Source organism: Arachis hypogaea, chromosome 9 (assembly GCF_003086295.3).
Source record: "Arachis hypogaea cultivar Tifrunner chromosome 9, arahy.Tifrunner.gnm2.J5K5, whole genome shotgun sequence".
Taxonomy (NCBI): domain Eukaryota; kingdom Viridiplantae; phylum Streptophyta; class Magnoliopsida; order Fabales; family Fabaceae; genus Arachis; species Arachis hypogaea.
In genome coordinates, this window is record NC_092044.1 from 3882687 (window position 1) to 3894747 (window position 12061).

A 12061-nucleotide genomic window follows, 5' to 3' on the forward strand; every position below is an offset into this window, starting at 1 on the left:
CTTTCCATCTTGTAAGCATATTTAACCAGTGGATGCAATCACAAACGTCAAGAGGGCTTATGGGTGGACAGTAGAAACTGGAAAGGAGATCCATGTGCCCCCCTTGCATACAAGTGGCAAGGTGTAGAGTGTAGCTCTTTTGATGGCTTTCTAAGAATCACATCCGCTCATCATTCATTAAATAACTCATTAGAAAACTATTAACCATTTATTATAAAAAACATGTATAAATTCATGATTGAAATAATAATAACTTTTGAAAATGGAATATATAAATGAAGGGGGAAGAGCACTATGTAGGGACTGAAATTGACCATAGAACACAGTTTTATGACATGGGAAAGTTTGAAATCAGTTCCGCGAAATCGATTGGCATGAAAGGGCCAATGGCCACCCCCATTGCTAAAGGCCATCGTTCCTTGAACCTTACCCTAAGGAAAGAACTTATTGTATGCAAATGTTTGTCCCTGATTTAGCCTTCCTGGCTACAAAACTCGGCATGATAATCTAAATCTCATCACATATGCGGAAATACAGGAGAGTACAGTGGGACTGAACATTAGGTAAGCTTTACAACAGCTAATGTTAAATACTATCAACCAAGTTCTGATTAATATATCTTTCAGTATTATTGTGTGATAGGTTGAGAGGTGTAGTAGGAAGTCTCAAAATCATTACATGCCAAGCAAGTTTAAGGGTTGCTGAGTATGCTTTTCACTATGCCAAAGAACATGGAAGAGAGAGGGTATCTGCTATTCACAAGGCTATCATTATACAGAAGACTGATGGTCTTTTCCTCAAGGTCTATCATTACATTCAAATTATCCATAAATATCGATCGTATTTGATTTGTGAATCCTAATAATAACCTTTTATTTTGAAATTTGTTTTAGTGCTGTTGTGAGGTTGCGGAGAATCCTGAGATAAAGTATGAGTAAGTTATCATTGACAATTGCTGCATGATGGTATATTTGTGAACTTGGATTTAGGGTGCAACTGTGTTTGGAAATTCATTTTGAGTGTTGAAAATGGAATTAATCTCATAGTCTCATTCTTTTTTATAATCTACAGCTTGTGAGGAATCCTGCTCCTTTTGATGTATTAGTGATGCCAAACCTTTATGGTGACGTTATTAGTGACCTCTGCTGGCTTGGTTGGGGGTTTGGGTTTGACACCAAGGTAAATTTTGCACTCTGGTCGACAAATTATAGAAGCTACAATCTTATCATCTGACAACATTTCATACATGTTTCAGCTGCACATCAGGTGAGGGAGGTATTGCACTAGCCAAGGCTGTACATGGTTCAGCACCTGATATTGCTGAAAAGGTAAGCTGCAAAGTTCTTTCTCAACCTTATATTATCTGTATGTTATTAACTTATTACAGAAAATGGGATTTATTTGGATGCTTGTTTCATGATAGTGCTTAATATCAGTTTGCCCTCTGCAATTTCATAAAACTAATTTAGTGTTCTCTGTCTTCTTTTAAAAAGTAAAATTTGTTAATAGTAATTGTTATCAATTTACTTTTGCCATAGTGATCGCAAACAAGTTCTAACCTTGGAAACGTCCAACCTTTTTTCAATTTGGGTTATATTTCTGTTGCTTACCTGTAAAATTTTGCCAGACTTGTGCTTGTGAAGAATTTGGCAAATCCAACTGGTTTACTGCTGAGTGGTGTTTCAATGTTGCGCCATTTGAATCTCCATGACAAAGCCGACCAAATTCAAAACGTCATCCTCAGCACAATTGCAGAAGGGAAGTACCGAACTGCCGATCTTGGAGGCAAAGCAAAGAAACTGAGTTCATGAATGCAATTATTGATCATCTCTAAATTATGCTCTTGAGTAGGCAAGGAATTGCTGCTAATTTTGTTTTCTGTTAATTTCCTATTTATTTTTTCCCGACTTTTTTCGAGGAGTAGGATTACCTCATCATAATGGGAAAACCCATCTAAGGGAGTGACCTTATAACCACATGGCATGGGCAAGCCTTAAAATATTGGGTGCCTATGCAGTGGTATGGACTTGAGAGGTACAGAGGGTTGGAGTCTCTCAAATGTACTTTGTCTGATAACCCTCCTTAGTCCATTTTAGTATTCTTTGTCAATAATATAGTTACGTAAATGAAGTACCATTAGTTTGTTTTTATATTTGTTTTGCCTTTTTCTCCCTCTTAGTTATCTCATTATTTTAACCTGTATTTGCATAACCACCAATATAATGGTGAGAAAGACCGAAATACTAAGACTTTGTTTATTTGGAGTGAAGTAGAAGGGAAACAGAGGAGAGGAAAAAGAAGTTGCAAATATTGATGTGTAATTTATAAAGAAAATTTTTCAATTTATCTTCTCTCTTCTCTATTTCTCTCCAATCAAACAAAGCCTAAGTGTTCAAGTCAATATCTTTTAGTTTTTTGCAACATTTCTTATTGTCTTTCTCCTTGTAAAAATAAATCTAAATACCCTAAAACTTCCACTCGATCAAGGTAAGTTCTGGTCTCAGAATCTCAGCAAATTTACGAGGAGGAAATTTGACTATAAATCATGGATTTGTGTTGCTGAAAATTTCGATATTTTTAATGTTAAAAAAGATTGTAATAGTAGATTTTTGTGACATGAATAAGGTAAACAAGGATACAATTTACACTACTTTTCTTTTGTGTTTCATGGATTACCAATTTGTGCTAAAAAGATAGACAAACTTTCTACTATTCAACATTGCTAAACATGATTTTGATAAAAGTTCATTTTAGTACTAAAGTATGAATACAAATGTTAGAAGGGTATTATTGAATCACTAACTTATATAGTCAGGTATGTATAATGTAAGTAGTTCTAACCCTTGAGAGATACAAAGAGGTAGCCAGTAGCCAAACTAGCAGGTAGTAGTAGGAGTGAAAGTGGCATCATCATGTAGAAGAAAAATAAAAAGCGTCCTACTAGATTCTAATTATATTTATCAATATCATCATTATCAACGGACAAAACAAAAGCTAAGTTATTACTTATTAGCCTTGCATTGTTTTGGAAGGATTTTAAATTCTTGCATGTGGAGCATGGTGTCATAATTCATTGAAATTTTAAATTATTATTCTATCTGCAAGTGGTTTTAATTTATCATGAAACACCATTCGAGGAAGTGTTTAAAAGATTAAACGGTGTAAACACAATTCTAAGTTCTAACAGCTGGCTGCCATTCAGCAAATAAAAAAATTCTTTATATTAATTAGTTTTTAATACCTATTATTGAGGTATCCACCAATATGCTTATCACGTTATTAATTAATTATTGTAAAATGTTTCAGTACTGTACAAATATATAACATCAATCAAAGAACATTGTTAGTGCATTGCAAACAACAAACACTTGAGATTCATTTGCTTGAGAAAACTCATATCTTAATACACTACATTGATCTTAGCTACTACTACTTCCCTCAACACCTTTCGTTCTTTCTTCATCATCTGCTGCACTTGATTTTTCCAATCATGGCTGCAAAACTTGAAGGTGGAGCTTATCTGTCTTCTTTTGTTGATGCTATTTTAGAGAAGCTGTCTTCAATACTTAAAGATGACTCCGTCCTCGAAGGAAACGAACCTGCCCTGGAGTTGCTTAGAAGTTTGGAGGAAACTCTGTCTGATGTTGAACCTGTGTTTGATGATGCTGAGCTGAAGCAATTTAGTGACAAGAGAGTGAAGAAGTGGCTTGTTGATCTCCAAGATGCTCTCTATGTGGCTGATGACTTGCTTGATGAACTCTCCACTAAAGCTGCTACTGCCAATCCAAGGGATCCAGGTAACTCTTCCTTCTGGTCTCGCGCTGTTGATTCATGTATTGAAGATAGTGGTCTCAATGTCATCGAAAAAATAGTTGGCACACTAGAGTCTGTTGTAGGACGAAAAGGTAAACTTGGTCTGAAAGAGAGTGCCAAGTTGGACACATCATGGAGAATCCCATCAACATCTCTTGTTGTAAGTTCTGACGTATTTGGTCGGGACCAAGACAAGGAGAACATAATCAAATTGCTGTTAGATGATACCTGCGATGCTGGATCACGTGTGACTGTGATCCCCATCGTGGGAATGGGCGGAATAGGAAAAACTACTTTGGCTCAACTTGTTTACAATGATGCCAAAGTCGTTGAAAAATTTGACACTAGAGTATGGGTGTGTGTTGCTGAAAATTCTGACCCTGTTAATGTTACAAAGACAGTAATAGGGGCAATAGATTCTTCTCCCTGTACCATGGATAATTTTGATTTACTTCAGACTAATTTGAAGGAAAAGTTGACAGAAAAGACATTCTTAGTTGTTTTAGATGATGTCTGGCATGACCGACGAGACATGTGGGAGGATTTTCTAAAACCTTTTCATTATGGGAATAATAAAAGTAAGATTCTCCTAACAACCCGTAGTGAAAATGTTGCTTCTGCGTTTGCTGCTAATAATCTACATTATCGACTGAGTTTATTGTCAAAGGAAGATTGTTGGTCGGTGTTTTTAAAGCATTCATCTATTTCTACTCATCTTAAACAATATGCAACTCTGGAGCCAATTGGTAGAAAAATTGTTGAAAAATGTAAGGGGTTACCTTTGGCTGTGAAGACTCTTGGGGGTTTATTGCGTAATAAGGTTAACAAAGGAGATTGGGAGAATATACTTGAAAGTGAGATTTGGGAACTCGCAGAAGATAATAGTAAGATTGTTCCTGCATTAAGAGTTAGTTATCATTACCTCCCTTCACATTTAAAACGGTGTTTTGTTTATTGCTCATTATATCCCGAGGATTATCAATTTGACAAAAGCCAATTAATTTTGTTATGGATGGGTGAAGATCTTTTACGACCAAAGAAAAAGAAAAACAGTACATTAGAAAATATTGGTTGTGCATATTTTGATGAGTTAGTTGCAAGGTCATTTTTTCAACCCTCCAATACTAATAAAAAGTTATTTGTAATGCATGACCTCATGCATGACTTAGCAACATTTTTTGCTGGAAAATTTTTTTTCAAATTAGAATTTGGCAATCCATACATGATGGACAATAAAACCCGTCATTTGTCATGTGCTGCAAAATATGAGGATAGCATCAAATTATTTCGAGAGGGCTATAATGGAGCAGCATGCACCAGAACATTTTTAGATTTTTCTGTGCTTCCCTATTTTGAGTCACGTGATATTGAAGGGCATCCTAGGCTTTTACGACAACAATTGAGAGTTTTGTCATTAACTATAAAGTCAATGCCTGATTCAATAGGTGAACTGATTCATTTGCGTTATTTGAATCTTTCTAAGTCACCTATTGTGGCGTTGTCCGAGTCAATATGTGAATTATACAATCTCCAAACTTTGTTGTTGAGGAACTGTTATGAGCTAGAGATGCTTCCCAGCCGCATGCAAGATCTTGTGAACCTGCGCCACCTTGATATTCGAGGTGCTTGTCGTTTGAAAGAGATGCCAAAGGGAATGAGCAAGTTAAAGCATCTACAGTTCTTAAGTGATTATATTGTCGGCAAGCATGAAGAGAATGGGGTAGCTGAATTGGGAACACTGGACAATCTTCATGGCTCCTTTTACATTTCCAAATTGCAGAACGTCAAGAATAGTGGTGAAGCTTTGGAGGCAAAGATGGGTAACAAGAAGCACATCAACACTCTAGAATTGAATTGGCTTCCAGATGGTGACATTGATGATGTTCAAACTGAAAGAGATATACTTGACAAGTTACAACCTCATCAAAACTTGAAAGAGTTATCAATTCATGGTTATCCAGGTGAAAGATTCCCAGACTGGTTAGGCCTTTCATGCTACTCCAATATGACCAAATTGAGTCTGGATAGTTGTATGAATTGTTGTGAGCTTCCTTCACTGGGACAGTTACCCTCTTTACAGCATCTGGAGGTTTATGAACTTCATGGACTGGAGAAAATTGATTTTGAGATCTACAACAAAAACAATGCATCCTTACAGCCGGAGACACCATTCAAATCTCTTGAAACTCTGAAAATACATGATATGTGTGGTTGGCGGGAGTGGCATATTCCTGATGAGTTTGATGGTTTTCCTGAGCTTAGAGTCCTTGAAATAACAAACTGTGGGGTGTTAAGAGGAGATCTGCCTGCTCATCACCTTCCGGCTCTGGAGGAACTTACCATTGCTGATTGTGAAGAGTTCGCATGTTCGCTGCCGAGGGCCCCCAAGCTTCACCAGCTTAACGTACGTAACCGTTTTTCAAAATCAAAGGTGAGTACGGGACCGCACAAGGTAGTGATTTCGAAAACCCAGCTGGCGAAGTCCGCATTGGAGTGCCTGTCCCACATCCAGTCGCCACGTGTCCAATATCTGGATATCAGAGGCTGTGAGTCAGCCTTATCAATTTCAGCAGACTGTGTGCCCGCTTCATTACAGTATCTGCAGATCCAGGACTGTTCAAAATTAACATTTTCAGAGCAACTGCAACACAAGTCGCTAACGGAGATATCTATACAGTGGTGTCATTCACTGACGTCATTTTCATTGGGGGCCCTTCCAAATCTCCAGAAACTCACAATCCGTGATTGCCTAAACATGGAATATGTTGAGGTGCCACAGGCTCTTCCAAGTCTCCGTTATGTATGGATCTCAAACTGCCGTAGTTTAGTATCCTTGCCGGCGCTAGGGTTGGTTGCGCCCCACCTAGAGGAGCTAAAGATCAAAGATTGCTCAGAAATCGATTGTTTTGCTGGGAAGTTCCTCCCGCCGAGTTTAAAAAAACTTGAAGTCTGTGGCTGCGAGAAACTAGCGAGTTGGATAACATCAAATGGTTTGCAGAGTGAAGGCCTTACCTATCTTCTCCTTGAGAATTGGAATGAAGTTAAGTCATTCCCAAGTGAAAGCCTCCTTCCTGCTTCTCTCGAGTCTCTAAGACTCCGGTGCTTTCCAGATCTGGAGACACTTGACTGCAAGGGGCTTCGCCATCTTACCTCCCTACAACATTTAGTAATTAGCTGCAGTGAAAAGCTTGAGAATATCACAGAAGAACATGTGCTTGCCTCCATAGAAAAAATCTACATAGGGAGAGAAAGTCCTTTGAGGCGTAAGCTGCAAGAGATGGAAGATCTACAGATTAATTTCGGTAAGTGTTCTTGCTCTGATCTACCCTAAATGCAGTGCTCTCCGTTTTCATTCTTAGTAACTATGGCTGACCGTTTCACACACAAATTTTAGTACTTTTTAAATAAAAATTTCACATGACAAATTAAATGCTTACCAAGTAAACTTTTTCATGATCGCTTCTTTATTGCTTACAGTATTTGTATGGTCTATTGCAGTCCATGATAATGATTACTATTACTATTGATTCTGATTTTACGCCATTTCACATGCGATGAGAGCAGTAAGCAGCGGCATACAGGTACATGCATACTTCATGAAATAAACTATTTTGCTTTAGTTGGGAAAAGTCATTCCAATTAGGCAATTAGGAAGAAAAAGGCCTACTTATGCGATCGAATTTGAGTTTTAATTTTTCTCTTAATTCTGTCATCTTGGGCACTTAAGAGACAAGTCTTAGATTTGACGGTGTTCCAATCTATTTATCTATTTGAGATATTTATGAAAGTATATTTTTAATTTATCTTAATCCCTTGTAAAGTGCTAGTCTAAGCCTAGATTTTATTTATTGACAAGGTTCTATGTTTTTAGCATACTCATGCATTGGGTCTTCCAGATTTGCACTCATGGAATTCTATTATGTGTTGCTCATCTGACTCTTGTCATTGGATGGGGTGTGTGGTTATGCAAAAACTGAATGTTAGTATCCCAAACACTTCTGTATGTCATTATCTACAATCTCTGATATAGTCATAAGGTGTTGTATAGTTTGTGAATGCAAAAAGAAATGTAATGTTGATTTTTAATAATTATAGGGAAGATTGAAGAGCCAACATTAATACATGGCTGAGGCAAGGCGAGAATTGGGGTGCACTAAAGTAAGTTTGCATTGTCCATGTCTTGCAAATTGCTGCCACCTCTTGCACTGCCTGTGTACATTTTTATTGACTGTATAATCCTACCCTGCTTTGTTCAGGTTTATGAATGGAGCAACTTGCTATACCAATGAATCTCTAGAACCACCACTATGTCAATTAAAGAATTTGCTTCTGCTGCAAAGAAAACAAATAATCAAGGTTACATACGGTATATAGTTTTTTGTGCCCATTTTATGCATTATTTAAAATTTCTATCATTCCTTGTACTTGTTCCTTGTCTCAAATTAATTCTAGTTCTCTTTGTTTTAAATGTAGAGTCTAAAATTGCAAGAAAATACAAGTTGTTTCTTAGATATGATAACGGTTGTTGTAAAAGGCTTGTTTGATGTATATTGACTTCGAGAAAGGCGTGGTTTCAAGAATCTTGTTTGTGTGTTGGCCATTACATCTTGGTTGTGCTTACTGAAAGACATCAGATATATGTAACCAGTTTAGCAAAAATTAAATTCATCAAATATATTATATAAACACAGTGCTACCTCCATAGGTTAATGTTTTCCTTTTTCATAAAACAAATGTTGTATTTTCTATATTCATCGACTATGCTACGTGTATACTAAAATCAGCCACCAAAATCAACCATCGGTATAAAATATATGTTGGAATACAAATACACAATGAAAATAAATTAAACCACACATGTATTTATACACAAATACATTGGTGGCTGATTTTGGTGTACGATAGCATTTTTGTTTCTGTATTCTTCCAGAATTATGATACACTCTCATCATGCTTCTTATAGTGAACTTGACAATTTAAAATTTTGGTTTCCTGTATAGGTATTCAGCCTTCCAGAGACACTGAAAGCAGTATGATTCCTTCCCTGAAACTGTTGAACCTATGATGGGAACTGCTAGCTTGTGTAACACAGAAAAACTGGTAGCTATTCAATGCTTGGTTGCACAACATCACCTGCTTCTTTAATCGGTGGCTTTTTCATCAATAAAAGTCCTTTGCCAGGTGAACAAAGACAAAAGAAGGAAAACTTCTTGAATCCTCAAGAAGGAAGAGCTTTCCTTCTTCCACGTAAATCTTGAACCATTCAAGTGATTTTGGGATATGTAAGAGGTCATGGGGTCTGCATGAATAAAAGGCAAAGATGATATCGGGAGAGGGGGGGGGGGGGCATAAATTTCTTCCTTTGAGGAGGAAAGAATCTATCTACATGAAGGATCCCAATCTCCCATGTCTGGGGCATTGAGGTTGATAAGGGACGGAATTGATGTTCTAATAACATCTTCAAGAGGTATTTTGTTTCATTCTCTCCGAAAGTTATTACATGTTTTCCAAATGTATATTTCTGTAGCAAGAACTTTTTTTCCTGCGTAAGAAATTTCATGCATATATCAAGTGTCCTTGAGTCTATTATTTGTAATTTTTAATACCTGAGCATGTGACTGAATTGTGATGTGTAATTCAAGCACTCAGACTTTGTTGATAAAAGAAGTGTAATTTGTTAACTTATTGGAAGTGACATTATACCTATTGTATGAATTATTTGTTGATGTTCCAGTACTCTTGGACTTCATCAAGCTAATCTTCTATTCAACCAGAGTAACTTGAATTTCTTAGTTCAACCATGGGCTTGATCCATGGCTGAACTCACAAATGGAATATCAAAGTGGATTATCCATATATACATGCTATGCCTTCTCATTCTGCTGTCTTATTGGAAGCCGAAGATAGAACATCTGTGTCTGAGGTTTCACTTTTGCTTCTTGCAAGTACATAAAAGTCATTGAAATGCTCATTGGTGGAGAGGGTCAGTTAATACTTAATAGAGTTCATTTTTATTGCATCTTTCTCGTAGTCAATTTCCACCTTGAATTTGAAATTGAGTCCAAATTTTACAGTATAGTATTCTTATTAGAATGTTACCTGATTTTAGACCCATTTTTCTTATGTTCAGTTGATAAGATGATTATATCTACCATGAGGTAGTTAACATTTGAAGGTTTAGGTTACTTGTAGCAGAGTGCTTTGGATAAGCTAGGAGAAGAACATGCACGAATGATGAAATGCATCATCATGATGATTTTGAGGAGGTTCAAGCTCCAAGAGAATGCTAAAATTGATCTTTCCTACTGTGACTGCACCCATTAAAGTGGTTAACAAAGCTGATGTAAGTCTTAGCTTGTTCTTTCCATTCTTTTAAGCATATTTAGCTTGCATGTGTACACTTGATTATGATGAATATACAAGTGGGATGGTGTAGTGTGCAGCTCTTTTGTTGGCTTTCTAAGAATCACATCCTTGTCATTCATTATATAATACATAAATTAGAAAACTATTAACCGTTTAATTGTAAAAACCATGCATAAATTCATGATTGAAATAATAATAATAATAATAATAATAATAATAATAATTTTTGGAAATGGAATATATAAATGAATTTGTCTTCAAGTGGACTAATTGGTCATATACCAGCTGATATCTCCAAGCTTACCATGTTGGAATTACTCTCAATATATAAATGAATTTTGAAAATTCATTTTGAGTATTGAAAATGGAATTACTCTCATTCATTTCTATAATCTATAGGTTGTGAAGAATGCTGCTCTTTTTAATGTACTAGTGATGCCAAAATTTATGGTGACATTATTAGTGACCTTTGTGCTGGCTTGGTTGGGTGTTTGGGCTTGACACCAAGGTAGTTTTTCCACTTTGGTAAACAAATTCTAGAAGCTACAATCTTATCACCTGGCATCATTGGTGAGGCCGTGAGGGAGGTATTGCTCTAGCTGAGGTTGTACATGGTTTAGCACCTGATATTGCTGGAAAGGTAAGCTGCAAAGTTCTTTCTCAACCTTATATTATCTGTCATGGATCTTCTCAACTTATTACAGAATCCAGGATTTATTTGAATGCATGCATCATGAAAGTGCTCAATATCATTTTGTCCTCTACAATTTCAGAAAACTAACTTGGTGTTCTCCTTTACAAAAAGAAAAAATTGTGAATTAGTAATTGTTGTCAACTTACTTCTCCCATAGTGGTCACAAACATGTTCTAGCCTTGGAAACTTGCAACCTTTTATCAATTTAGGATTATATTTCTGTTGCTTACCTGTATTTTCTCGGGACATGTGCTTGTGTAGAATTTGGCATATCCAAGTGCTTGACTGCTGAGCGGTGTTTCAGTGTTGCGCCATTTGAGTCTCCATGACAAAGCGGACCAAATTCACAATGCCATCCTCAACACAATTGCAGAAGGGAAGTACCGAACTGCTGATCTTGGAGGCAAAGCAAAGACAACCGAATTCGCGAATGAAATTATTGATCATCTCTTGAGTAGGCAAGGAATTGCTGCACATTACGGCGCTCTTAGAATACTGTAAAACTTTGTTCATCCCAATAATGATGTGTGATACACACTGCAACCAAATATTAAGACAAGAAAAGGCCTTCTCACACCATGCGAGATACTTCCAAAAAGAAAAAGACACACACAAATGCTTCTCGTATCATGTGATATACCCATGTCATATTCTGGTGTTTCACCTCCCAGTCCTGTTTTGGGTTGTTTGGGAAGTTTTAAAAATAATTTTTTTGAGTTTTGACTTGTAAAAAAGAATAGTATTGATCTCTGATATAATTTTTAAAATTAAATTGCAGTTTTTTAAAAAGTTATTATATAGAGATTAAAAAAATGACTTCTCTTATAATACTACTATTTTTTATCATAATTCTTTTAAAATAAGTACTTTTATAATTAAAAATTTAAATACAAAATAACTTATTTATAAACAATAATTTTTGTAAACAATATGAATAATGAGCTTTAAAATTGACTCAATAAAATAAAAAAAATACTCCACCCCAAATTACTTCCTTTAGTATTAGGATAATTATTTGTATACCTAGTGAATTGAACATTTAACCATTGTTAACTATATATAAGTAAATTGAATCAAAAGAAATAACAATCCAATTAAATAATAATGAACATAATCATCGACACACCTATTAAATTGAATATCCAACATATCCATTGTTCACATTGTTTAATATTTTTATTGTCTATT

At 35.9% G+C, this 12061-nt stretch overlaps 2 protein-coding genes across 19 annotated transcripts; both read left to right on the plus strand.

The window, feature by feature from the left end:
* The first annotated feature begins 275 nt into the window (after positions 1 to 275).
* Positions 276 to 2150, plus strand: LOC112712810 (3-isopropylmalate dehydrogenase, chloroplastic). The gene is given in 7 exon segments (XM_072201905.1): positions 276 to 459; positions 627 to 802; positions 894 to 965; positions 1072 to 1145; positions 1147 to 1179; positions 1256 to 1328; positions 1628 to 2150. Coding segments are annotated over 7 exon segments (696 nt in total). The 3' UTR covers positions 1712 to 2150.
* A 1155-nt stretch (positions 2151 to 3305) lies between these two features.
* LOC112710008 (putative disease resistance RPP13-like protein 1) lies at positions 3306 to 11645 on the plus strand. 18 transcript variants are annotated; one of them, XM_025762073.3, is made up of 10 exons: positions 3306 to 7115; positions 7312 to 7394; positions 7710 to 7792; positions 7909 to 7971; positions 8070 to 8179; positions 8814 to 8913; positions 8995 to 9280; positions 9995 to 10156; positions 10579 to 10819; positions 11135 to 11645. In XM_025762073.3, the coding sequence occupies exons 1-2, from the start codon at positions 3491 to 3493 to the stop codon at positions 7338 to 7340; spliced, it is 3654 nt and encodes a 1217-aa protein (XP_025617858.2). In that variant the 5' UTR covers positions 3306 to 3490; the 3' UTR covers positions 7341 to 7394; positions 7710 to 7792; positions 7909 to 7971; positions 8070 to 8179; positions 8814 to 8913; positions 8995 to 9280; positions 9995 to 10156; positions 10579 to 10819; positions 11135 to 11645. The 18 variants fall into 18 exon arrangements, with proteins under 18 accessions (XP_025617858.2, XP_025617854.2, XP_025617849.2 ...); XM_072203806.1 differs by adding an exon at positions 9548 to 9796 and having other exon boundaries at positions 3312 to 7115; positions 7685 to 7792; positions 8814 to 9280; XM_025762069.3 differs by having other exon boundaries at positions 8814 to 9280; positions 9976 to 10156.
* Positions 11646 to 12061: the final 416 nt, after the last annotated feature.

Coding starts and splice junctions, on each gene's coding strand:
- LOC112710008 (XM_025762069.3), top strand. CDS start 3,491: ATGGCTGCAAAACTTGAAGGTGGAGCTTATCTGTCTTCTTTTGTTGAT. Junction 7,116..7,311: donor AGATCTACAGATTAATTTCG/GTAAGTGTTCTT, acceptor GGTCTATTGCAG/TCCATGATAATGATTACTAT.